At 55.0% G+C, this 22,531-nt stretch overlaps 1 protein-coding gene across 9 annotated transcripts; it reads left to right on the top strand.

Annotated features, from left to right (window-relative positions):
• The first annotated feature begins 1,749 nt into the window (after positions 1-1,749).
• Positions 1,750-21,498, top strand: SH3GLB2 (SH3 domain containing GRB2 like, endophilin B2). 9 transcript variants are annotated; one of them, XM_077850979.1, is made up of 13 exons: positions 1,750-1,933; positions 6,627-6,768; positions 7,657-7,785; positions 14,987-15,120; positions 15,385-15,477; positions 17,598-17,660; positions 18,639-18,788; positions 19,200-19,223; positions 19,654-19,743; positions 20,401-20,501; positions 20,733-20,747; positions 20,843-21,080; positions 21,371-21,498. In XM_077850979.1, exons 1-13 carry the CDS (start codon positions 1,871-1,873, stop codon positions 21,476-21,478), a joined length of 1,350 nt encoding a protein of 449 aa, XP_077707105.1. In that variant the 5' UTR covers positions 1,750-1,870; the 3' UTR covers positions 21,479-21,498. The 9 variants fall into 9 exon arrangements, with proteins under 9 accessions (XP_077707105.1, XP_077707110.1, XP_077707111.1 ...); XM_077850977.1 differs by lacking the exon at positions 1,750-1,933 and adding an exon at positions 3,901-4,027; XM_077850981.1 differs by lacking the exon at positions 18,639-18,788 and having other exon boundaries at positions 1,754-1,933.
• Positions 21,499-22,531: the final 1,033 nt, after the last annotated feature.

Raw genomic sequence — 22,531 nt, 5'->3', positions numbered from 1 at the left:
GTCTGGGAATAGATCTGGGGTCTGGATTTTGAGCAAAATCCAGATGACTGGGATTTATGATGGGGAATATGATGGGGACAGGCTGGGGTATATGATGGGGAACTGAGGTTAGTATGTGGAGATAAACAAGTCAGGTATCCAGAGGATGGAGCCAGGGAGGAGACAGTGCCAGTTCAGGAAGAGAGCTCTCCACTGCATTAAAAGGTGAAGTGTAGAGGTAGAGACAGGTAATAAGCCCCTCTAAGGTCCATGAAAGGGAGGATGTACCTGCAGTCTATTCCCTTGTCTGTCCAGGGCTATGAGGAGGTAAGTTCAAGATCAGCAAGTGTCCCTGCTCTAGAGCAGCCCATTCCACTACCTTGGCCTCCCCACTTATCCTCCCTCCTTCACGTACACCCTCACCCAACTTTGGAGAACCAGAGGGCTTCCAGGGAACAAACAACCAGAGGAGTCCCCAGCCAGCCTGTGCCCTGTCTCAGATGTCCTTAGTATCACCAAAGTCAATGGCAGAAGACGGGGACTGGAAAGGTCAAGGTAGTGGTGAATGGTGGTGGGCTGCACAGAGACCCAGAACAAAAGAGGCAAAGGAGTAGAAGACAGAGCGCCTAGTAGAAGAGTGGGGTGCGAATGGTCAAAGGGACATGGAGAGGCACAAGTTGGCAAGGGGCTGTGGAACAAGTAATGGAGAGAGGCCAGTCAGGTGGCAGGCGGAAGCCGTAGGGGTCAGCAACCAGTTGCATCAAGACCGGAGGCCTCCAGCCCGGCGGAGCCCCTAAGACTCCGCCCCCGAAGCCCACGCCCCGCCCCGCGCGCTCCGCTGGCTCCTCCTCCGCGACCTGCGCCCCGCCCTGCGCGCTCCCTCGCCGGCTCCCCCGACGCCCGCGCCCCGCCCCGCGCGCTCCGCTGGCTCCTCCCCCGCGGCCTGCGCCCCGCCCTGCGCGCTCCCTCGCCGGCTCCCCCGCGGCCTGCGCCCCGCCCCGCGCGCTCCGCTGGCTCCTCCCCTGCGGCCCGCGCCCCGCCCTGCGCGCTCCCTCGCCGGCTCCCCCGACGCCCGCGCCCCGCCCCGCGCGCTCCGCTGGCTCCTCCCCCGCGGCCCGCGCCCCGCCCTGCGCGCTCCCTCGCCGGCTCCCCCGCGGCCCGCGCCCCGCCCCGCGCGCTCCGCTGGCTCCTCCCCCGCGGCCCGCGCCCCGCCCTGCGCGCTCCCTCGCCGGCTCCCCCGACGCCCGCGCCCCGCCCCGCGCGCTCCGCTGGCTCCTCCCCCGCGGCCCGCGCCCCGCCCTGCGCGCTCCCTCGCCGGCTCCCCCGACGCCCGCGCCCCGCCCCGCGCGCTCCGCCGGCTCCTCCCCTGCGGCCCGCGCCCCGCCCTGCGCGCTCCCTCGCCGGCTCCCCCGACGCCCGCGCCCCGCCCCGCGCGCTCCGCCGGCTCCTCCCCTGCGGCCCGCGCCCCGCCCCGCGCGCTCCCTCGCCGGCTCCCCCGACGCCCGCGCCCCGCCCCGCGCGCTCCGCCGGCTCCTCCCCTGCGGCCCGCGCCCCGCCCCGCGCGCTCCCTCGCCTGCTCCCCCGCGGCCTGCGCCCCGCCCCGCGCGCTCCGCCGGCTCCTCCCCCGCGGCCCGCGCCCCGCCCCGCGCGCTCCCTCGCCGGCTCCCCCGCGGCCTGCGCCCCGCCCCGCGCGCTCCGCTGGCTCCTCCCCCGCGGCCTGCGCCCCGCCCTGCGCGCTCCGCTTTGCTCGGCGGTGGCGGCTGCGGGCCGGCGGGTGTGCTGAGGGGGGGCGCACCGGCAGCAGGTGGGCGGGGTGCGGGCCGGCGGCGGCGACCGGCTGGGAGCTGCCAGGCTGCGCTCGCGTTGAGCGCGGCCGGCCATACGTCGCGCCATGGACTTCAACATGAAGAAGCTGGCGTCGGACGCGGGCATCTTCTTCACCCGGGCGGTGCAGGTGAGGCCGTGCGCCCTGGGCCTCGCGCGGCCGCCTCGCGGAGCCCGGATGTGGGGCGGGCCGGGAGCGCCCCTGCAGTAGAGCCGGGGGCGCAGGGGAAGGCCCTCGAGGCTGCCGAGCCCTCCCCGCTGCGGGGACACCCTAGCTCCCCACATCCCCTACTGCTACTCTGCCCAGAAGAGAGAAGAGCCCGGGGCGGCCGGCCAAAGTGGCCGCACTCAGCGGAGCGGGGGGCCGGGGCTGAGCCGGCCTCAGCCCTGCTGTCTTAGGGGAGGTATCAGGGGCCACCGTTTCGACTGGCAGGATTACTGTGCTGCCGTGGCTCCCGCCCCAGGAGGGGAGAGAGGACCGGGGGCTCCTGCCTCCCTGCCCTTTCTCAGCAGTGACTCTGGCAGGCGTTTGGAGGCCTGAGCCCCAGGCCTAAGGACCATGCACCCGCCACGACCCCTTCTCCGAACTCAGTCTCCACACCTGTGCAATGGGCTGGTGGTACTGATTCCCTCAGGTCCCCTTTACACGTTTGGCTAGTCAGTCCGGAAGCCAGGAGGGCTGAGATTATTTCCTTTCTGCTCCACGGGAGGCCTGTTTCCTCTTATTTCTCTGAGCCTGGGGGATGGGGAGAAGACTGAGGTCTGGCTGGGTGCCCTCCTTGGGCAGCTGTCCAGGCTGGTAATGCTGGGATTGGAACAATTCCTATCCAGTCTGGGGCAAGGAGAGAAACCGAGGCATCCTAATGTAATAGTGAAGACCTGGAGTCAGCTCTGGGCATGGATGCTCCCTCTTCTGACCTTGAGGAAGGGACTTCATCACTTGGTCTCAGTTTTTCAATCTGAAAAATGGGATTAACAACCCCTCCCTCCCAGGATGGATGTGAGGGTCCCTTGGTACTCTGCATGTACATGCTCACTGAAGGCAAGCTTACACGGTGCCTGGGTGACTCAGTTGGTTAAACATCTGCCTTCAGCCCAGGTCATGGTACCAGGATCCTGGGATAGAGCCCCAAGTCAGGCTCCCTGCTTAGCAGAGAGTCTGCTTCCCCCTCTTCTCTGGCCCTCCCCGAAATCATGCTCTCGCTCGCTCACTCTCTTTCTCAAATTAAAAAAAAAAAATCTTAAAAAAAAAATAAAGGCAAGCTTACTAATGGTGTTAGTGTAGTTACTGTTGCACCTGTGTGGCATGTGACCTTGGGCAAGTCACTTTTCCAGCTTCTGTCAGTCGGGTGTAACACCACTCTGCCTCCAAGAGTGGCTGCAGACTTGGGGCTTGGCCTGTCGCAGTGCTCTGGGATCAGGTCCTTTTGTTTATCCTTGCTGTTGTTGTCAGTTCTCTGGAGAAACCCAGCCCCAGTCTCTCAGAAACCCATGTGCTCGTGTTTACTAGAAAGCACTGTGCCCCATGTCCCATTGAGGATTAGTGCCCCAGTGAGGATTTGTGGCTTGGTGTTGCATGCCCCACAAGTGACCCCAGCCCTAGTGGACCCCAGAGCCCCTTGGCAATCTCCAGTTCATCTGGAAGGTGGGGAAACCTCCCCAGTGTTGGTATGGCAACCACTCTATCTCCCACATCTGGGAAGAACCTGATCTGCCCGTTTTCTGCTGCTGTGGGGCCCTGGCACCTGAGTTGGCCAGAGCCTGCAGAGCCTGGGGTGTGGGGAGGCTTGAGCCCTGTAGCCTCATTTCTCTGGGTGGGGGCAGGCCCACTGGGTCACCCATACTGGAGTGGGAGCCAGCGCCCAGGCTCCAGACTCTGGGGTGGAGGAGGGAGCTGGCAGCTTTATAAATAGAGGCTTTCTCTGGCTCTGCACGCCCACCCCCTGCTGCTGCCATCTTGCAGGGAGCAGCCTCGGACTCTGCAGATATCAGCCCCTGAAGCTTGGGGCCCTTACTCTTGGTAGGGGTGCGGCAGGGTGGCAGGCCAGAGGAGAAAGGGGCTTGACATGTGACCTGTGTAAGAGAGGGCCCTCGGGACCTGCGGAGGCCTGGCTGCCCAGAGATGGGAGTCAGTCAAGGAGGGATGGGAGGGAGTGTTTCATTATCAGTGTGTGAGCAGCTCCTCTGCATAGGTGCCTCCTTGCCACATCCCAGGACATGGTGGGTAAGCAGTCCCTCTGTGTACCAGGGACACCTTTTAGAGCCTTGCTGCACCCGCATCCAGTATGGAACCTGAGCTTGACTCTGGGAGGGCAGGATTCCTTTTGCATGGGTGATTCTGGGGTGGCTTCCGTGTCCCCAAACAGTGCCTCGAAAGTCAGGAAGGGTTTGGTCCAGGGGCTGGGGATAGCACAGCTAAGAGTATTGAGGCAGAAAAACATAAGGGATACTGAGTATGGTGCTAGTATGGGTGGGAGAGGGCAGTGGATGCCATAGTATTAATGCTATTAGTAGTAACCATACCTATAGTAGTAGTAGTGGTAGAAGGAATAATAGTAGAAGCCAAGAAGAGACGGTGGCACTCTCATCATCTGAGCCAGGCAGGCAGCACTGGACATGGGATGGATGCCCAAGAGGTCGGAAAGCCCCCATAGGATGTTGAACCTGGGTGGATGTGGGGTGTGAGGAATGGGTACCCTGAGGCTCAATGGGAAGTGTCTGCTGTTAACCTTGCACATTTGGGTGACATGGTCAGCTGAACTCGGGTGCCTGGTACGATTGGACGATTGGGGCTGGGGGGTTCCTAGGTAGCTCGGAGGAGGAATATGAAGGAGGCCTGCTATTTGTTTTTTGTTTGTTTGTTTGTTTGTTTGTTTGTTTTTTGAGGCCTGCTATTTGTGGTGATGATGACAGCAGCTGACATTTATTAGGCCTGTGCTGTGCATTTCCAAATATTCTGTGAGATAGATCCTATTATCCCTCTTCACCAGGGCAGGGGTGCTGAGGACCAGAGAGGTGACTTTGTCTCTCTAAAGCTTGGTTTCCTTATCTGGAAAATGGGGGCCAAGGCTATCCCTTGAGAGGCTGGGTGAGGTGAGGCCTGCTCAGGGCCTGGCTCTGGGAGGCCCCAGTATAGGGAATGTGAGGAGACCCAGGAATGGGGAGAGGTGGGAAGAGGCCAGGAGCAGCTGGTTCCCAGGTAGGGAGCCAGTCAGGCCTTAAGCCTGGCCCACCCAGCCCTACAGAGAGAAACCCAAGCCCTGTTGCATAATTGATGGCTGCCCAGCACTATCCAATTATCGGTGGCTGCCTCCGGCCCCTCCAGCTGGGCTGGAGCTGTCCTCCACCTCTGGATGATTTGTTGCTGCCAACTAGTCTGGGAAGGGCCTCCAGACTACCAGCCCACGATGACCCTGACTTGAGCACAGAGTGCCCCTTACTTAGCCTCAGTGGCATCATCTGTGACATGGGAAACCTGACCCAGCTATCTTAGAGGGCTGTCGGAGAAGTCGGTGGACCATTGGTGTCAAGTGCTTAGCCCAGGGTTGGGCCACCATGTGGTCAACAGTATCTGCTGTCATTATTGCTGATCTCACCCCCACAGATCTGCACCCTTTTGCTATTTGGCTATGACTTTGAGCAGGCTCTTTCTGCTGGAGCCTTCTAGATCAGAGGGGCCAGGACTTGGACCAGTCACAGATTGTTCCTGCGTGGCCCACATGGCTTCTGCCATCTGACCCATGGAGACATCTTGGTTCCTGCCTGGCCTTGGGGCAGGGCTGCCGAGCCTTCTGGGCCATGTGCATGCCCAGCAGTTGGCTCTGATGGGCTAGTGCTGTTCCTGTCCACCACACCAGGCGACCAGAGGCCAGCCATGTGGCTGTTCTGCCCACACACACTCCCTTTCCTTCCCAGCTGCCTCTCTACCCATCAGCTTCTCATGGCAGCAGCACCTTACCCTGAACACTGACTTCCTGCCAGACCCCAGGCTTCATGTCTTACCCACATCTTTCTTTCTTTCTTTTTTCAAAAAAAAAAAAAAAAAAAAAAAAATTTTTTTGAGTAGGCTCCATACCCAGCATGGAGCTCAGACTCATGACCCTGAGGTCAAGAGTCGCATACTCCACTGAGCCCCCCAAGTGCCGCTTACCCACATCTTTCTTATTTCATCCTATTTCAGCTGTGAGGGAGCAGCTATTATTTATTATTCTCATCTTTGAGCTCAGGAAACTGATGCCAGAGACGCAAAGCCACTTGCCCAAGGTCACACATCTCATCAGTGGCAGAACTGAGATTGAAGCAGGTCCCCCTAATTCTGGGGCCTGGATTGCTCCCACTCACTCCCCTGACATACCCTCCCTGATGGCTTTTGGTCCCCCCAAGGAACCCCACAATCACCCTAGACCTTGCTTGTACCCCATTTATTCCCTGAATACCTGCTACCAAGTGCTTTTCTTCAGAGTCAGGCTAAGAGGACCCCTAGAAAAAGGCCCCCAGTGACTCCTTATTCCTCTAAGTTATATGCCAGATTTCGTACAAATGTGCATTTTTGTGGATGGGTGGGGGGAGGTTTTTTAGCTTTCTGGATTTTCAAAAGAAGCCATGATTCCCAACCTCTGGTCCAGCCTAATTTTACAGAGGGGCACACTGATGCACAGAGCAGGGTTGTAACTTGATCAAGGTCACAGAGCAGGTTAGGGCAAAACCAGTTTCTTGACCTCGGGCCTGGTTCTAGCTTGGGGGGAGGTGTAGAAGCGTGGGTAGGGGCAGTCTTCGATTCCCCCCTCCTGAGCTCTCCCCACCCCTCAACCCTGCCCCCACAGTTCACAGAGGAGAAATTCGGCCAGGCTGAGAAGACTGAGCTGGATGCACACTTTGAAAACCTTCTGGCCCGGGCAGACAGCACCAAGAACTGGACAGAGAAAATCCTACGGCAGACAGAGGTGCTGCTGCAGCCCAACCCTAGTGAGTGGGTGTTGGGTGGCCCTAGGTGCAGGGTGGGAAGCCAGTGGCAGGAGGCTCCAGCTGCACAGACCATGCAGGGTGGGACTGGGTGGCAGGCAGGATTTGGGTCAGCTTGTTGGGGCTTCTAAAGCCTGCTGGGAAAATAAATAAATAAATAAATAAATAAATAAATAAATAAAGCCTGCTGGGGGCAAGGGCAGATAAAGAGAACAGCAGACTTGGTGATGGGCCCCAACGGGCACTCTCTGGGGTAGCAGAAGTGTTAAGTTTTGCACAGAGGAGTTGAAAAATATGCTTGAAACTAAAACACACTTGAGAGAAGAGGCAGGAAAAACATGAGCTGGGTCTTTTGAGAGGGCAGCAGGGCCCAGAGATTGAAGAGGGCTTTCCCGGAGTCACACTGCAATGAGCATGAGCAAGGAACAAGCAGATGCAACAGGCAGGAGAACCGTGGGGGAGGGAGGGGTGTCTTCGGGTCATGATGCCTATCCGACCATAAGTCTGCTGTATAACTGAGTGTCCCAGGAGCTTTCTGGAGCCAGCGCCAGAGCACTATCCATATGTATGTCAGCTCCTGTAAATCCATATTGTACAGAGGGAGAAGTGAGTGGGCCTTCACTTTGGGGCTGTCACCCCAGCTATGTGACCTGGGGTAGGCATTTCATGTCTCTGAACTGTGTTTTCCTCCTCTCTGGAGTGAGGGGTCCTACAGGGTTGAGTGGCAGTTTCACTGGATTGAGATGAGCACCAGAAAGAGAATATTTGGCAAGTCACCAGGCCAGGCACCTCCATGGGCAGGCCCTGGTCTGGGTCTGTTTCTGTCCTCATGGCTTCCATCCTTGGGTTGTACTGAAGAGCCCTGTGGCTTTGGCTGCTGTCTCTCTGCAGGTGCCCGAGTGGAGGAGTTCCTGTATGAGAAGCTGGACAGGAAAGTGCCCTCCAGGGTCACCAACGGGGAGCTACTGGCGCAGTACATGGCAGAGGCAGCCAGTGAGCTGGGGCCCACCACTCCCTATGGTGAGCCAAGCCCCATAACCAGCATCAGGGGTCATAGTCTCTTGTTCTCGAACTTCCTCCATCCCTCCCTTCCTCCCTTCCTTTCTTTGTCTTTTTTTTTTTTTTTTTTTTTATTTATTTATGATAGTCACAGAGAGAGAGAGAGAGAGAGAGAGAGGCAGAGACATAGGCAGAGGGAGAAGCAGGCTCCATGCACCGGGAGCCTGATGTGGGATTCGATCCCGGGTCTCCAGGATCGGGCCCTGGGCCAAAGGCAGGCGCTAAACCGCTGCGCCACCCAGGGATCCCTGTCTTTTTTTTTTTTAATTTTTTTTAAATTTTTATTTATTTATGATAGTTACAGAGAGAGAGAGAGGCAGAGACACAGGCAGAGGGAGAAGCAGGCTCCATGCACCGGGAGCCCGATGTGGGATTCGATCCCGGGTCTCCAGGATCACGCCCTGGGCCAAAGGCAGGCGCCAAACCGCTGCGCCACCCAGGGATCCTTCTTTGTCTTTTTTTAAGTACACAAATAATACCTACTTGTAAAAATTCATGAAATGAATAAAAATGAAAAAATTTTGAAATAAATGAAAATAAATAAATGAAAAAATTCATCCTACTTGTTTAAACTTCAGTCAATGCAGATGAAAATAAAATGAGAAATGGAAGTCTCTCTTAACCAGTTTTGGTTTGTGTGCATTTTTTTTTTAATTTTTATTTATTTATGATAGTTACAGAGAGAGAGGCAGAGACACAGGCAGAGGGAGAAGCAGGCTCCATGCACCGGGAGCCCGACGTGGGATTCGATCCCGGGTCTCCAGGATCGCGCCCTGGGCCAAAGGCAGGCGCCAAACCGCTGCGCCACCCAGGGATCCCAGTTTGTGTGCATTTTTAATGGGATCGTACTGTGTGTACCATTCTGCAACCTGATTTTTCAGCCTGGTATTGTGTTAGCTTCTTCTTCACAGTAGCACTTATAGAGCCACCTCAATCTTTTTAATTTTTAAAGTTTTATTGAGATACAATTTACATACTATAAAATGCATCTGTTTTAAGTGTGTAATTCAGTGCTTTTTAGTAAATTTACAGAATTGTGCAAACATCTCCCCAATCTGATTTAAAGAATATTTCTGTTACCTGCAAAAAGTGCCATGTCTACTTAGTCTCCAGTCCTGCCCCCTGCTAATGTGCTTTGTATGCCCATAAGTGTGCTTTTTCTGAACATCTCATACAAATGGAATTATATGGTGTGTTGTATGTTTTCTTTAAGATTTTATCTATTTACTAGATAAAAGAGTGAGTGTGTGCACGCACATGCTCATGAGGAGCAGAGGTGGAGGAGGGGAAGAGAATTCCAAGCAGACTCCACTGGAGCCGGACTTGGGGCTCAGTCCTGTGACCCCCAAGAGATCATGACCTGAGCCAAAACCAAGAGTCAAACACCCAACCAACTGAGCCGACCAGGCACCCCATAGCGTGCTATGTTTTTCATCTGGCTTCTTTTACTGAGTGCAGTATCTCTGAGTTTTATCCATGCTGTAATGTGATTCAGGATTTCATTCCTTGTTATTGTTGGATAGTATTCCATTATATCCTAGGCTACATTTTCTTTATCCATTCCCCATTTGATAGACATTTGGGTTGTTTCCTTAAGAGCAAGTTCTGTTTGCACACAGAACTTTGTAAGGACCTATGTTTTCACTTCTGGATATCCACCTACGAATGGACTGGCTAGGTCATATGGTAAACTTACGTTTAGCTTTTTAGGAAGTTTACCAAACTGCCTTCCAAAGTGGCTGTGTACTTTTCTGCTCCCACCAGGAGGATGGTGGTTAATTTCCCGATATTTGTGGATTTTCCAAGTTTCCTTCCGTTGTTGATTTCTAATTAATTTTACTGTGGTCAGAGACAATGCTTGTATGACTTTAATCCTTTTACATTTATTAAGACTGATTTATGGCCTAGTATATGGCCTCTCCTGGAGAATGTTGGTGTTCACTTGAGATCATATGTTATGTTGTTGCGGAGTGGAGTATGGTAGAGGCCACAGGCCAAATTGGTTGATAGGGTTGTTCTAGCCTTCTGTGTGCCTGCTGATTTTGTCTTGTCCTATACATTTTTGAGAAGAATTGAAGTCTCCCAACTCTGTTGAATTGTCTGTTTCTGGCTTCAGTATGTCAGTGTTTGCTTTGTATATTTCTGGAGATCTTTTGTGAGGCCTGTATGTTATTGTTATACCTTCCTGATGAATTGACTCTTAACTGTAAAATATTGTTCTTTGTCTTTGGTCACATTTACATTAAAGTCCCTTTTATCTGATAGCAGTTCACGTGCTCCTATTCTCTTACGGTTATTATTCACATAGCATACCTTTTTCTGTCCTTTTATTTTCAACCTATTTATGTCTTTTTTTTTTTTTTTTTAATTTTTTTATTTATTTATGATAGTCACACAGAGAGAGAGGCAGAGACACAGGCAGAGGGAGAAGCAGGCTCCATGCACCGGGAGCCCGATGTGGGATTCGATCCTGGGTCTCCAGGATCACGCCCTGGGCCAAAGGCAGGCGCCAAACCGCTGCGCCACCCAGGGATCCCTATTTATGTCTTTAAATCTAGTCTTTATTATAGACAGTATATATTTGGATTTTTAAAAAAAAATTCACTCTGACCATCTTTACCCTTTGATTGGAGTGTTTAATCCATTTATATTTAATGTAATTATTGGTGTGGTTGGATTTACATATGCCATCTTATTATTTTCTTGAAGACTCAGGTCATTTTTGTTCATCTGACCCTCCTTTACTCTTTCTTTTGTGTTAAATAGATATTTTGTAGTGTAACATTTTAATTTCTTTCTTTCTTTTTTAATATTTTATTTATTCATGAGAGACACACAGAGAGAGAGGCAAAGACATAGGCAGAGGGAGAAGGTGGCTCCATGCAGGAAGCCTGATGTGGGACTCGATCCCGGGACTCCGGAATTACTCCCTGAGCCAAAGGCAGACATTTAACTGCTGAGCCACCCAGGCGTCCCATCTTTGTTGCTTTTTTAACAAAGTTTTCCTTAACTGGTTTTACAATATGAATTACAATATATATTTTAATTTATCCCAGTCTGTTTCAGGATAATATTGACTTAATTCCAGTAAAATAAAGATACTTTACTCCAATATAATTCCATCCCTTTTCCCTTTCTTTGTGCTATTATATATATTTCATTTCTATTTCGTATGAGCCTGACAATACTCTTTTATTTTTATTTTTATTTTTTGACAATACTCTTTTATAGTTATTATTTTATGTAGTTTTTTTAAATCAGTTAAGAAGGAAAATAATATGCTTGTATTGTCTTTTATATTTGCCTGTTTAATTACCTTTACTGGTGGTCTTTTTTTTTAAAGGAAATTTCTTTTTTTTTTTTTTTTAAGATTTTATTTATTCATGAGAGACACAGAAAGAGAGAGAGAGGCAGAGAAGAGACACAGGCAGAGGGAGAAGCAGGCTCCATGCTGGGAGCCCAACGTGAGACTGGATCCCAGGTCTTCAGGATTAGGCCCCAGGCTGAAGGCAGCGCTAAACCACTGAGCCACCCAGGCTGCCCTTTACTGGTGGTCTTTATTACTTTATGTGGATTCGGCTTACTATCTGGTGTCATTACCTTTGAACCTGAGTATTTCTTCTATGGCAGGGTATCTACCAATGAATTTTCTCAGTCTTGTTTCTCTGGCAATGTCTTTATTCCATGTTCACTCTTGTAGGACAGTTTTGCTATATGTAGTATTCTTGGATGAGAATTTTTTCCTTTTTTTGCTTTTTTGCTTTGACTATATCATTTCTTTTTTTTTTAAGATCATTTATTTATTTGACAGAGAGAGAGAGCACAAACAGGGTGAGTGGCAGGCAGAGGGAGAGGGAGAAGCAGGCTCCTTGGGGAGCAGGGAGCCCGATGTGGGACTTGATCCCAGTATCCTGAGTTAGGCCCTGATTAGATGTCTAATCAGTACACCCAACATGGGGTTCAAACTCACGGCCCTGAGGTAGGTTGTGTGCTCCACCAACTGAACCAGGCTGATACCTGGCCTCATTTGTTTCTTTTTTTTTTTTTAAATTTTTATTTATTTATGATAGTCACAGAGAGAGAGAGAGAGAGAGAGGCAGAGACATAGGCAGAAGGAGAAGCAGGCTCCATGCACCGGGAGCCCGACATGGGATTCGATCCCGGCTCTCCAGGATCACGCCCTGGGCCAAAGGCAGGCGCTAAACCGCTGCGCCACCCAGGGATCACCTCATTTGTTTCTGATGAGAAGTCATTCTTTAATTTCCTCCTGGCTCCCTTGTTTGTGATGAGTTGCTTTTCTCTTGCTGCTTTTGAGACTTTTTGTCTTTGTCTTTCAGCAGGTTGACCAATATGTCCTGGCTGTTGATCTGTTTGTATTCATCCCATTTTGGGTTTGTTGAGTTTCTTGGATATGGACATTAGTGTTTTTCATCAAAATCAGAACATTTTCAGCTATTATTTCTTCAGATATTTTTTCTGCCCCTTGCTCTCCTCTTCTTCTGGGACTCCCATTACTCATATGTTGGTTTGTTTCATTTCTTTTTGTTCTTCTGATGAGGTCGTCTCTATTGATCTTTTAGGTGGTGAATTTTCCTTCATCTAGCTCACCCTTGCAGTTGAGCCCTTCTGGTGGATTTTGCATATCAGTTGTGATACTTTTCAACTGCAGAATTTTATTTTATTTTTAATACTTTTCTTTCTTCCTTTTTTTTTTTTTTTTTAAGATTTATTTGTTTATCCATGAGAGACACAGAGAGAGAGAGGCAGAGACACAGGCAGAGAAAGAAACAGGTTCTTTGCAGGGAGCCTGATGTGGGACTCGATCCTGGATCCTGGGATCAGGCCCTGAGCTGAAGGCAGACGCTCAACCACTGAGCCACCCAGGCGTCCCAGTTTTTTTTAATACTTTTCATCTCTTTCTTGATTTACGTTATTTGATGAGTCATTGTCATCATACTTTTTAATTCTTTAAGCATTAAAGAAAAAAAAAAACAGGGGTGCCTGGGTGGTTCAGTCATTTAAAGCATCTGCCTTCAGCTCAGGTCATGGTCATGGGTTTGAGCCCTGCGTCAAGCTTTTTGCTCCGTGGGGAGTCTGCTTCTCTCTCTCTTTCCCTCTCTGCTCCTTCCCACTGCTTGTTCTCTCTCTCAAATAAATAACATTTTAAAAAGGCATTTTAGGGCAGCCCCGGTGGTGCAGCAGTTTAGCGCCGCCTGCAGCCTGGGGTGTGATCCTGGAGACCCGGGATCGAGTCCCATGTCAGGCTCCCTGCATGGAGCCTGCTTCTCCCTCTGCCTGTGTTTCTGCCTCTGTGTCTCTATGAATAAATAAATAAAATCTTTAAAAAAAAAGGCATTTTAAAAAACATAGTTGTAATTGCCTAGAAGTCTTTGCTAAATCTAGGGCACCTGGGTGGCACAGCAGTTGGGCGTCAGACTCTTGGTTTCAGCTTGGGTCATGGTCTCAGGGTCATGGGATTGAGCCCTATGTCAGGCTCCGTGCTTGGCGGGGAGTCTGCTTGAGGATTTTGTCTCCCTCTCCCTCTGCCTTGCTCCCCGCCCCCAACACACATGTACTCTCTCTCCCTTCCTTCTTCCCTCTGTCTCTTTCAAATAAATCTTTTTTTTTCCTCTCAAATTAAAAAAAAAATATTTGCTACATTTAACAACTGAGTGTCCTTAGAGACGGTAACTATTGATTGCTTTTTTCTTCTGTGTATTGAGCATACCTAGGTATTTCTTTGTGTGTTGCACAGGGTTGTGTTGAAATGTGGACATTTTAGATAATATAGTAGCTATGGATTTTGAATCACTAAGGGGTTGTTCTTGCTACTTGTTGGCTTGGAGACTTGCCTGAGCTAATTGTTTAGAGTCTGTGTGCAGGTACTGCTTTTGCTTTTTTTTTTTTTTTTTTAAATATATGATAGGCACACAGTGAGAGAGAGAGAGAGAGGCAGAGACACAGGCAGAGGGAGAAGCAGGCTCCATGCACCGGGAGCCCGACGTGGGACTCGATCCCAGCTCTCCAGGATCGCGCCCTGGGCCAAAGGCAGGCGCTAAACCGCTGCGCCACCCAGGGATCCCGCTTTTTTTTTTTTTAATCATTCTTTTTATTTTCAAGCTAGCTTCCTAGGGCTTGCTCCTGGGTTAGCATATGTTAGTAGTCAGGCAGTGATAGATTATTCAGAGGTTGCACTTAAACATTTTGCACCATTAAGGCTTTGCTGATGAATTTGTGGGTGTGTTGGGGAACACATTCAAAGTTCAAGTAGTTTATAAGTCTGCCTAGCTTTTGCTTTGTATGGAAAGCCTCACATTTGGCCAATGATGAGTAGATACCCAGGGTCCTCTCCAGTCTCTCCTGAGTATGCTACGCATACGTGTGCAGCCTTCCAGACCACCAGAGATAACCTGGGAGTTTGTGAAGGCCCAAATGACGATCTCATTCCAAGGTCTCCTATTAAATTTCTGGCAGACCTGTTCCAACCAGTATTCCCTATTCAAATCAGCTGTGATGTTGTTCTTTCCCAATTATCTCAATTATCTGCCATTGAGATCACTATTGTTTTTGACAAGGTCCCATGGATTTTTCTGTGCTGCAGCCCCAATCAAGTCAGCCCCCATACCACTACCTTCCCCTGCAACCCACCCCCTAGCTCCCCACCCCTGCCCACCTAGCAGTGAAGCTGCCCACCTCAGGTAAAGTTATAACACCACAGGGTGGATGAGAAGGGAGTTCCCTCCTCTGGCTGGAAAGCCACAGGCTCCCGCTGTTCTTAACTAAGGTCCTGTAGTTCCTGAGTAAATAGTCTCAGTTATTTGCCTTTGATCAACTTCCCGAGTCCAGAAATGTTTGCTTTTGACAATTATATCCACTTTTATGATTGCTTTTTGGGAGCAGGATTTGTTGAGGTCCTTTCTGTGTTCTGGAAGTTTTAATGCTGAGTGCTGTTCCATGTTTTGGATGTCCCACTATTTATTTGTCAGTCTCCAGTTGATAGATGTGTAGGTTGCTCCACATGTGTCCAGGCTAGCCATTCTGCACTGGGCATCCTTTGCTCACGCCTCCTCAGCATGCCTCTCTTTGGGCCCTCCCTTACTTCTGGGGATCAGAGCGGCCTGAATCTCAGCCTCTTCCTCACCCTTAAACTCCATTTAATCAGGGAAGACACTAATCAAGGTGGCAGAAGCTGAAAAGCGCCTGGGAGCTGCAGAGAGGGACTTTATCCACACAGCCTCCATCAACTTCCTGACACCTCTGCGCAACTTCCTGGAAGGGGACTGGAAGACCATTTCGGTGAGAACCCTGGGGCCACTCTGCTTCCTGGTCACTGTGGCTTCCTCCTCCTTGGAGCTCTCCTCCCATCCTGGGGACCCAGCACTCCCAGGCTTCCCGTGACATGGCTCTTGTGGGCTGAGTGACAAAGAGTAAGTGATTTCCCCTGTCTGGGCCTCGGTTTCCCTGTCTGGACCAGATGGCCTCGTGGGCCAGTCCTGCCACTGCCAAGGATCCCCCAGGGCTTCCCTGGGTTTCACTCTTCTGTGTTCCCCCACCCCACAGAAGGAAAGACGTCTCCTCCAAAACCGACGTCTAGACTTGGATGCCTGCAAAGCACGGCTGAAGAAGGCTAAGGCCGCAGAAGCCAAAGCCACGGTAGGTGTCCCTTCTGGTCTCCTGCCCACCTAGCTCTGTTTAGAGCCAAGGGAGGGGGAAGGGACCTGATGTTTGGCATGATCTTTCTTCCCTGTCCCTGCCTGGAGAGGCCTGGCTGTGGGGGTGCTGGTCCTGGCTGACCACTTCAGGTCACGCCTCTCTGTCCCTACCCCCAAGGGAACCCTGGCCACCCAGAGCTCTGGGCCCCAGGGCTAACATTTATGGGGTGGGTTGACCAGCAGTGCCCCAACCTGGGCTCAGGGCATGCCACAGCCTCCCCAGACAGACAACCAGCTAGAGTTTCTCGCATGGCCCTGCCCTGTCCTCCCCGAATGCTCGGCTCTGTCCCCCGGCTCTGCCCGGGCATGGCTCCCCCTTACTAACTCCCCCACCCACTGCTCCAGCGCTGGTCCCTGGGTGCCCTGATGGTGTGAACCCTGGAGCTGGACCACCCACCTGCACAGGGGTATGATCGAGGGCCCTTTCAGTAGCCCCATGGCCCAGGGTCAGGCCAGGGCCTCTCTGTTTACTCTCAGCTACCTAAGTCCTGCTTGGCCCAGCCGGGCCAGTCAGTGCAGTGTGGTGCAGTTTGACCAGGGCTAGGCCAGGGCGGGGAGAGGGGGCCTGAGGGTGAGCACACTCCTGGTGTGTCAGGCTGCTTGCGGGGTGGAGGGGCCTAGAGGCCACCTCACACCTGGGAACCCCCAGTCTGAGACAGGCCGGGGGTACTACCACCTGTAACTGCTCGGGCTCTTGGCTGCCGATGAGGGTTCAGGCCCCAAACTCTCCTGCTGTCCCCTTCCCACAGTGTGGCCACTCGGGATCGTGGAGTCTGGGCCTTCCTGCCTCTGGTGAGAGCCAAGGGCAGGGTCTCAGCTCATCTAGGTGTGTGGGGTCCAGACTAGAGGCAGGGGCTCAGCCACTGGAGTCTTTTCGTAGTTGGGTAGGATGACCAATGGCTCTAAGGACGACTTCTCTAAGTCACCTGGATAGGATGGTCTCCCGTCACTCAGGGCTAGACAGTCTCTGGAGTACCTTGTCCAGAACAAGCTCGTCCTCCATCAGCCAGGCCAGGGGAGCCTTGCCTCAGTCACTAGAGTGGCACGACCTCTTCTCTGGTTGTCTGGCCCAGACAACCTCAAGCCCTCGGGTTAGGCCAGGTACCCTCTACAGAGCTAAGCCAGAGCCGCCCAGGTACAGTGAGCGCCCCAGAGGACCGAAGCCCGGCAGGTCATCCCTCACCCTGCCCCCTAGACACATGCGCACACACATATGAAGACTCCTCCCGCAGGGCAGGGTCATCTGCCCGCCTGCCTGTCCCCTGCTGTCCCCTCTTGCCAGGGCCTGGGGGGCCTGCTCCTGCCTGTGCTGTGGACTCACTAACCTCTTTGTTTTTATTCCTTTCCGTTCTGCTTTGGGTAACTTGGCTCAGTGTGAGGGAGATGTGAGTATACCTGTCCCATGTGCTGTGCTGCTTCTGGTTTGCCCACCCCAGCCTCAGGCCACAGTGGCGTGGCTGGCCCAGGGCACATCCTGGGCATTTTGCAAGCAGCTGGTCTCCCCTACCCAGAGCATCTGCCGCGCGTAGCCTCTGGTTTAGGAGGACCGCAGGCATTAGAGCCTGAGAGTCAGCTTTTTGCAAATGTGGAAAGCCTGTCACCCTGTCCATCCATGCATCCATCTGTCCACCTTGTTGTGGGGGAGGGGTCTGGTCCTTGCTGCAGGAGTGAAAGATGTGCTGTGTGGAGATTCTGGAATGGAGAAAGCTGGGGTCGGGGGTGATTTGTCAGGAGGAAAGTGGCGCTAGCTGGGGTATCCGAGTGAGACTAGGGTCCAGGGAGGAGGGGCCCAGGCCCAGTCTACGATTCACCGAAAGGCTCCCTGGCGTCTGCTTTCCTGGGCTCCCAGCGTGACCGCCCACCTGGTCTTTGTCTGACTCTCCAAGTTCCCAAGCCTACCTGGTCCCCAGGAGCTTGGAGCAGGGAGAAGGGGTCCATGTGGTATGTGGCTGCAGCCTCCTGTCCCTTGGGCCGGGGCTCCTGGCCTCTCCCTGTGGGAGACTCTGGGGCGGCGCCTGGCCCCGTGTGACCCCCCTCCCCCGTGACCTCTGTTCCCGCCAGACGGTGCCTGACTTTCAGGAGACTAGACCGCGTAATTACATTCTCTCGGCCAGCGCCTCCGCGGTAAGCGCCCCACCCCGGCCGCCTGGCCTCCCTCCATGTCCCCATGCACCAGGGGGCAGCAGAGGAGCAGGAGCACGGGGCGGTCCCCAGAGCCAGGAAGGCAGCAGCCCCAACCCCGGCCGCCTGCCTGTGCTCCTGTGCCCGCATCACTGGCCTTGCTTGTCTCTGTACTGCGCTGGAGGTGGAGGCCGGGCCAGCTGCCCCGTCTCCCGGGGTCCCCGAGGCCTGACTGCCCCTCCCCCCCAGCCCACGGCGGGCTCGCTGACCCTGAGACAGGTGACCAGGGTGGGGGTCTTCATCCAGCTGCCTCCTCAGCACATCTGACCAGTGTCCTGGCAGCGAGCAGAGGCCCGGAGAGCATGCAGGGAGAGCGGGGCAAGGGTGGGAGCAGCAGGTTGGGGACGACGGCGTGTCTGGAGGAGGCTGGTGGCACCCATGGGAGCCAGGGGACACGGGCAGGGTTGGGTCGCGAAGCCTTCAGGGGTCTTGGTATCTTTTCTCTATGGCCATGTTGAGCTACTCCTAGGTGTTCACCAATTAGTTTGGGACATGGGCCAATCACACCTCTCCCTTTCACCTGTCACCAACACAGCTGTGCCTTCTCTGCCACCTTCTCTGACCTTCCATTTCCATGGGGGGTGGCACGCTCTCACTCAGACCCTCTGGCTCTTCGCCGCCACTGCCACCGCATGTTGCCCGTGTTTCTGTGCTCTCATGCAGTGGCCCGGCCATCGTCCCTCAGGGTGACAACCCCAGTGCACTCTGGCAGGCCCCTCTCGCTGGGTGTCCTCCATCTGTACACGTGGAGGGAGCTCCCCACGTTTTGGTTTTCTGAATGGCACTGTGGTGGGTCCGCAGGGCTGGCCTTGTTCTGCTTTCCATCCTTCTGGTTATCATCTTAGGATAGACTCCCCACACTGGGCAGGAGAAACGGGTCTCCTAAGTTGTGGTGGGGGGAGGGGGGTCTTTCTTCTTTAGACTCTGGATGACACTTCCTGCCCCCCTTCTTGGGCCGAGTGGAAGGAGGAATATCCTGGAGGGTGGAGACTGCCCTGTTTTTTTCTTTTGCCATTGAACCCCAGTGTGACTCGGGCACGAGGCTGCCTTTCTCTGCCGAAGGACAGAAAGGTTCAGTGACTGGCCTAGGGTCACACGGCCCTGCGTCCCAGCCCACCAGGCTTAGCTGATTGTCAGGGTGGGACAGGGGACACTGGGTCACCCATCAGAGCCTGGGGGCTTATGCTGTAGGAGAAACCCAAGCAGGACTTCCCAGCTGGCTGTCCCCTACCTTCCCTGCATGTGGCATGTTGAACTGGACTGTGGTTGTCAGTGACCCCACTCACACCAGGCCACGTCCCAGCCTCAGCTCCTGGTTGGGTTACAGGGAGGGAGTGGGGAATGATATGGGGTGGGAAGAGGTGGGGTCTTGGGGAGCTGGGGCAGGGCGTGGGATCTGGGGTTCAGCCATCCTCACCCCACTCCCCGCTGACCAGTGCCCCCTCCCTCCCCTGCTGCCCGTTCCTGTTGTGGTCTTCGAAGCTCTGGAATGATGAGGTGGACAAGGTGAGTCTGGGCTCAGGAGCCTTGGGGGCAGGCTTGAAGCGGGTGGGAATGGGGGGAGGAGTCCGATTGGCTTCTAGTTCTGGGCTCTGCCCCAGGCCAGGGCCTCCGTGGGGGGAGGGTATCACTTCCCCTCTGGGGAAGCCGCCTCCATGGTTCCTCTGAGCACACGGGGGAATGGCAGTGTCACATGCAAGGGACTGGGTGTCGAAGGTGGTGGCAGAGCACCTGCGGCTCTGTCTCTGACTGCTTGTCAGACCAGGTCCAAAGGGGTTCCCGCTCGGGGAGCGACATTGGGTGGGCAGTGCACCTGTCAGGTCCTACCTCCAGAGTAGGACAGGAGGCTGCTCCTGGTGGGTCTCTGGGCTGCAGGAAGAGGCTGGCGAGAGGGGAGGAGGGGGCAGCCGTCAGACACTCCCCTGTGCCCTTCCAGGCGGAGCAGGAGCTCCGGGTGGCCCAGACGGAGTTTGACCGGCAGGCAGAAGTGACCAGACTCCTGCTGGAGGGGATCAGCAGCACCCACGTAAGTCCCGCCCTGTATGCCCCCCGCAGTCCACAGGCCTCCCGCCCCCTCCCCACCGCGTCCCCCACCCCCACCCTGCACTGCACTCGTCCACAGGAAGGCAGGCATGGAGGTAGATCTCAGGACCAGGGGGCAGTGCTTGAGCCCCTGCTGCTGGGGTGGAACTTTAGCTTTGTTCCAAGTGCCAGAGGCGGGATCCTTGGGTGGCGCAGCGGTTTGGCGCCTGCCTTTGGCCCAGGGCGTGATCCTGGAGACCCGGGATCGAATCCCACGTCGGGCTCCCGGTGCATGGAGCCTGCTTCTCCCTCTGCCTGTGTCTCTGCCTCTCTCTCTCTCTCTCTCTCTCTGTGTGACTATCATAAATAAATAAAAATTAAAAAAAAAAGAAAAACAGCCAAGTGCCAGAGGCTGGGTAGCCCTCCCCTGCCCCAGGGAGCGGGTGGCTGCTGGGGCAGAGGATGGAGTGCTAAAGGCCAGGGTCTGCGGAGGGACAGGGTGTCAGGGTGGGAGGGGCATCAGGGGGCAGTGGCAGGGTCTGTGGGGGGCGAGGTGCGGGGAGGAGCCTCAGGGTCTGGAGGGCGTCAGGGTCTGTGGGGGCAGGTCTGGTCAGCTGGGACACCTCCTGCTCAGTGCCTCTCCCCCACCCCCGCCGCCCAGGTGAACCACCTCCGCTGCCTCCATGAGTTTGTGGAATCCCAGACTACATACTACGCGCAGTGCTACCGCCACATGCTGGACTTACAGAAACAGCTGGGCAGGTGCTCATTGGGGTCCCCACCCCCCCCACCCCCAGACCCAGCGAGCAGCCCCCCACCCCAGCCCCCAGGCAAGAACCTTCTGCTCCCAGAGTTCAGCCAGCTGCCCATGATGCACAGGGCGGGTTACAGGGCCATCACACGCCCCTCTGGGTGGCAGGGGGGTGGCTGGCCAGGACCTGCGCAGTACAGCTTACCTTTCCCATTGCCTTGCTTTCCCCCTCATGCCGCCAGCTCCCAGGGAGCCATGTAAGTAGCCGGATCCCCTGCCTCGGTGGCGGTGGGCCTAGGTGGTGTTCGGTGGAGCCCACGGGGCTGTCGGCTGACATGTCACCCCTCCCCAGATTCCCAGGCACCTTCGTGGGTACCACAGAACCTGTGTCCCCGCCCCTGAGCAGCACCTCACCCACCACCGCCGTGGCCACTATGCCTGTGGGCCCCTCTGTGGCTGGGCTGGCCCCACCGGGAGAGGCTGCCCTCCGCCTAGAGGTGACCCCACCCGCCAGCGGGACCCGGAAGGCCCGGGTGCTCTACGACTACGAGGCAGCCGACAGCAGTGAGCTGGCCCTGCTGGCAGATGAGGTAGGCCCGGAGCCATGGGGGGTGATGGCCAAGGGCGGCTTGGGCGCCCCCCACTCCACTGCTGTCAAGTCTCTGCGGGGCCTGGGGGGTGGAGCAGGGTCTGGGGTGAGTGGAGGCAGCTGCGGCTGAGGAAGCAGCCTCTCTGCAGAGCAGGTGAGGAGGTGAGCTCCCGCCTCTGGAGGTGTAGGTGCGTGGTCTCCCAGGGCCATGGCAGCCCTGTCCCCGCGCTGTTGTGGCACCAGTTCTGCCCCGGCTAGGCTGTGACCTCCCCTCTCTGCCCTCCTCTTCAGCTCATCACCGTCTACAGCCTGCCTGGCATGGACCCGGACTGGCTTATCGGCGAGAGAGGCAACAAGAAGGGCAAGGTCCCGGTCACCTACTTGGAGCTGCTTAGCTGAGCCAGCCCCTCCCAGGCCCCTGCCCACTCTGGCCTGGGCTGGAGGATGGGACCAGCCGTGCCACTTGTCCACGGGTGACTCAGCTGCTTGGGGTGGGGACACTGGCCCCATCCTGTCCGTGCCCCCGGCCATTCAGCCCCGCTTCTGGAGCCCCTTGCCCTACCTGCCTCCCCTGAGCACCCTGGCTCCCCCGCCCTCCCAGCTCCAGCTAAGGAGGGAGGGCCTGGCTGCAGTGCTGGCCTCCACACTGCACCATGGCCCCTGCAGGAAGCCGGGGTACACCTCTGGCAAGAGAGCACCTGCCTTTTGGTTGCCAAGAGCAGCAAGGTAGGGGAGGCAGACCAGTGTGGCAGGCCCGGGCCAGGTGCCGGCCCCTCTGGATGGACCAGAGCGGAGGGGCGACTGGCCGGAGCAGCGTCTCCCAGGGCTGCCCTCCCCTCCCGTGCGCACGTGGACAGCTCCTGCCGGGCTCCGTGGCTGCAGCCTGCACCTCTCCACCCTCTTTTTAACTTTAACTGATCTTTTTACTCTGCCTGTCTGCTTGCTCTCTGGCCAGTGACAAATAATAAATCCTCCTTCCTGTGCATGTGGCCTGGGCTCTTGTCGGGCTGCCTTTGCGGCCGCCCTCTCTTCCCTAGGGTCCGTGCTGCTCCACACACAAGGCTGCATACGAGACATTCTGTTCCTGAGAGAACCTTTCCCAGACGTGGGCCCAGTGGAGTGGACTGGACAGTACATGATGGTTTCAGCAGCTAATTGCTGGCTACCCGTGCTTCCTTCCTGTGGCCGGCCCCTGAGCCTTGTGCATTCATGTGTGCTTGTGTTGTCCTCACAGATGAGGGAAGAGAGCAGAAAGCCAGCCACCTCCTCAAGATTCCATAACTGGCAAGTGGCCGCACTCAGGGACTCTAGCCCAGGTCAGTCTGGTTCTAGAAACCTCATGGGGTGGCTCTGGGCTACAAGCCAGGTTTCAGTTGAAGGCCCCTAACCAGGTCCCAGTCTCTCAGTATGAGGTCCTGAGGAGGCTGGAGGCAGATAAGCCACACCCCCCAG

This window comes from Canis aureus, chromosome 16 (assembly GCF_053574225.1).
Source record: "Canis aureus isolate CA01 chromosome 16, VMU_Caureus_v.1.0, whole genome shotgun sequence".
Lineage (NCBI taxonomy): Eukaryota > Metazoa > Chordata > Mammalia > Carnivora > Canidae > Canis > Canis aureus.
Note: the sequence above shows the minus strand (reverse complement) of the source record. Positions and strands in the feature narration are given on the sequence as shown.